General features: G+C 38.7%; 1 protein-coding gene across 1 annotated transcript in view; it reads right to left on the reverse strand.

Annotated features, from left to right (window-relative positions):
• Positions 1-341: 341 nt before the first annotated feature.
• nrip2 (nuclear receptor interacting protein 2) overlaps positions 342-1,398 on the reverse strand; it is a 52,976-nt gene continuing 51,919 nt past the window's right edge. The window contains exon 6 of the mRNA XM_037695687.1: positions 342-535. Within this exon, the coding sequence (XP_037551615.1) occupies positions 419-535 (117 nt within the window). The 3' untranslated portion in view covers positions 342-418. The remainder of the gene's footprint in view (positions 536-1,398) is intronic.

Raw genomic sequence — 1,398 nt, forward strand, 5'->3', positions numbered from 1 at the left:
GAGGGACTGGAATTTTTGTTCAGTGGTTTCCAACCGTGGTCCTTGAGGAACACCATCCAGCATGTTTTACTTGTTTCCCTGATTTGACTCACCTAATTTGAATGAATCGGTGATTAACCAGCTTCTGCAGAACTTGAGGAAGTAATTAAATAATTGAATCAGGTGTGTTGGAGCAGGAAACTACTGAAACATGCAGGATGGTGTTCCTCAGGGACCAGTGTTGGGAACCAATGAGGTAGACTAAATTAGAATATGTGAAAATCATGGTCAATATCTAAATTTAACACAAAGATATAAACTTGAGATTGACAGAGGCCGATGCTCTTCCATGTTCTGGCAGTAAGAGACACTGATTGGACAGTTCAGACCCAGGTGGCATTGCTCCATGCTGCTGCCACCAAGATGCCGTGGACTCTGCTCACAGGTTTTTGTTGGTGTCATGTTGGCACTGGACGTCGATTACAGTGTTCAAGAAGGGCAGGTCCTCACCGCAGCCCTGAAGCTTCAGGACCCGACTGTTCAGATCCAGGCAGCACTAGAAGATTCCCACAGGGAGACGTAATTAGTGCACTGAATAATTCAGACAGATTGTTAGCCTCAGTTCAGGAGAGAAATCTGTGAAGTGTTGACAGAATTCAGTTAATAAATGTTGTAATATATACAAGTTTATTAGCTGAACATGGGAATTCTTATTTACCTGCATAAACAACCTATGAATGATCACGTATTGCTGAAAGAAGGGGCCAAAAATGTTAAAAACTACTAGTTGACCAGATGTGTGCAGATTTATTTGACTGATCCATGACCGTAACCTTAAAGCAGCTAGTACTTATTGTTTATAAAGTAAAAATATTTTCTGTTTTCTCTATTTTTTCTAATAATTGCTAATATTCAACATATCCGTATTAACAGTTTTATTTCCAATGGCAAAACTCATGTTTAAGTCAGTTCTTACAGAAAATAATGACCCACAGAATCAATTAGTATTAAGGAATAGTCTAATATAACCATCAAATTTTATTTCAATCTGCAATGATACAATAGCAAATAGGGCTGCACAAAATTAGAAAAAAATGTCCTTCTGTAATTTAGTTTAATAATGTGATAAAATCCACATTTTCCTGTTTTTCTTGTCATCACAAAACTCAACTTCTTTCAGTGTATTTTTAAACCAGTAACTCAGGGGTTCCCAACCGTGGTCCTTGAGGAACACCATCCTGCATGTTTTAGTTGTTTCTCTGCGCCGACACACCTGATTTTAATAAATGGGTGATTTACAGGTTTCTGCAGAACATGAGGAAGTAATTAAATGCTGAATCAGGTGTGTTGGAACAAGAAACAACTGAAACATGCAGGATGGTGTTCCTCAGGGACCAGTGTTGGGAACCACTGGGTTAA

This window comes from Nematolebias whitei, chromosome 22, assembly GCF_014905685.2.
Source record: "Nematolebias whitei isolate Nwh7 chromosome 22, NemWhi1, whole genome shotgun sequence".
In the NCBI taxonomy this organism is placed as follows: Eukaryota; Metazoa; Chordata; class Actinopteri; order Cyprinodontiformes; family Rivulidae; genus Nematolebias; species Nematolebias whitei.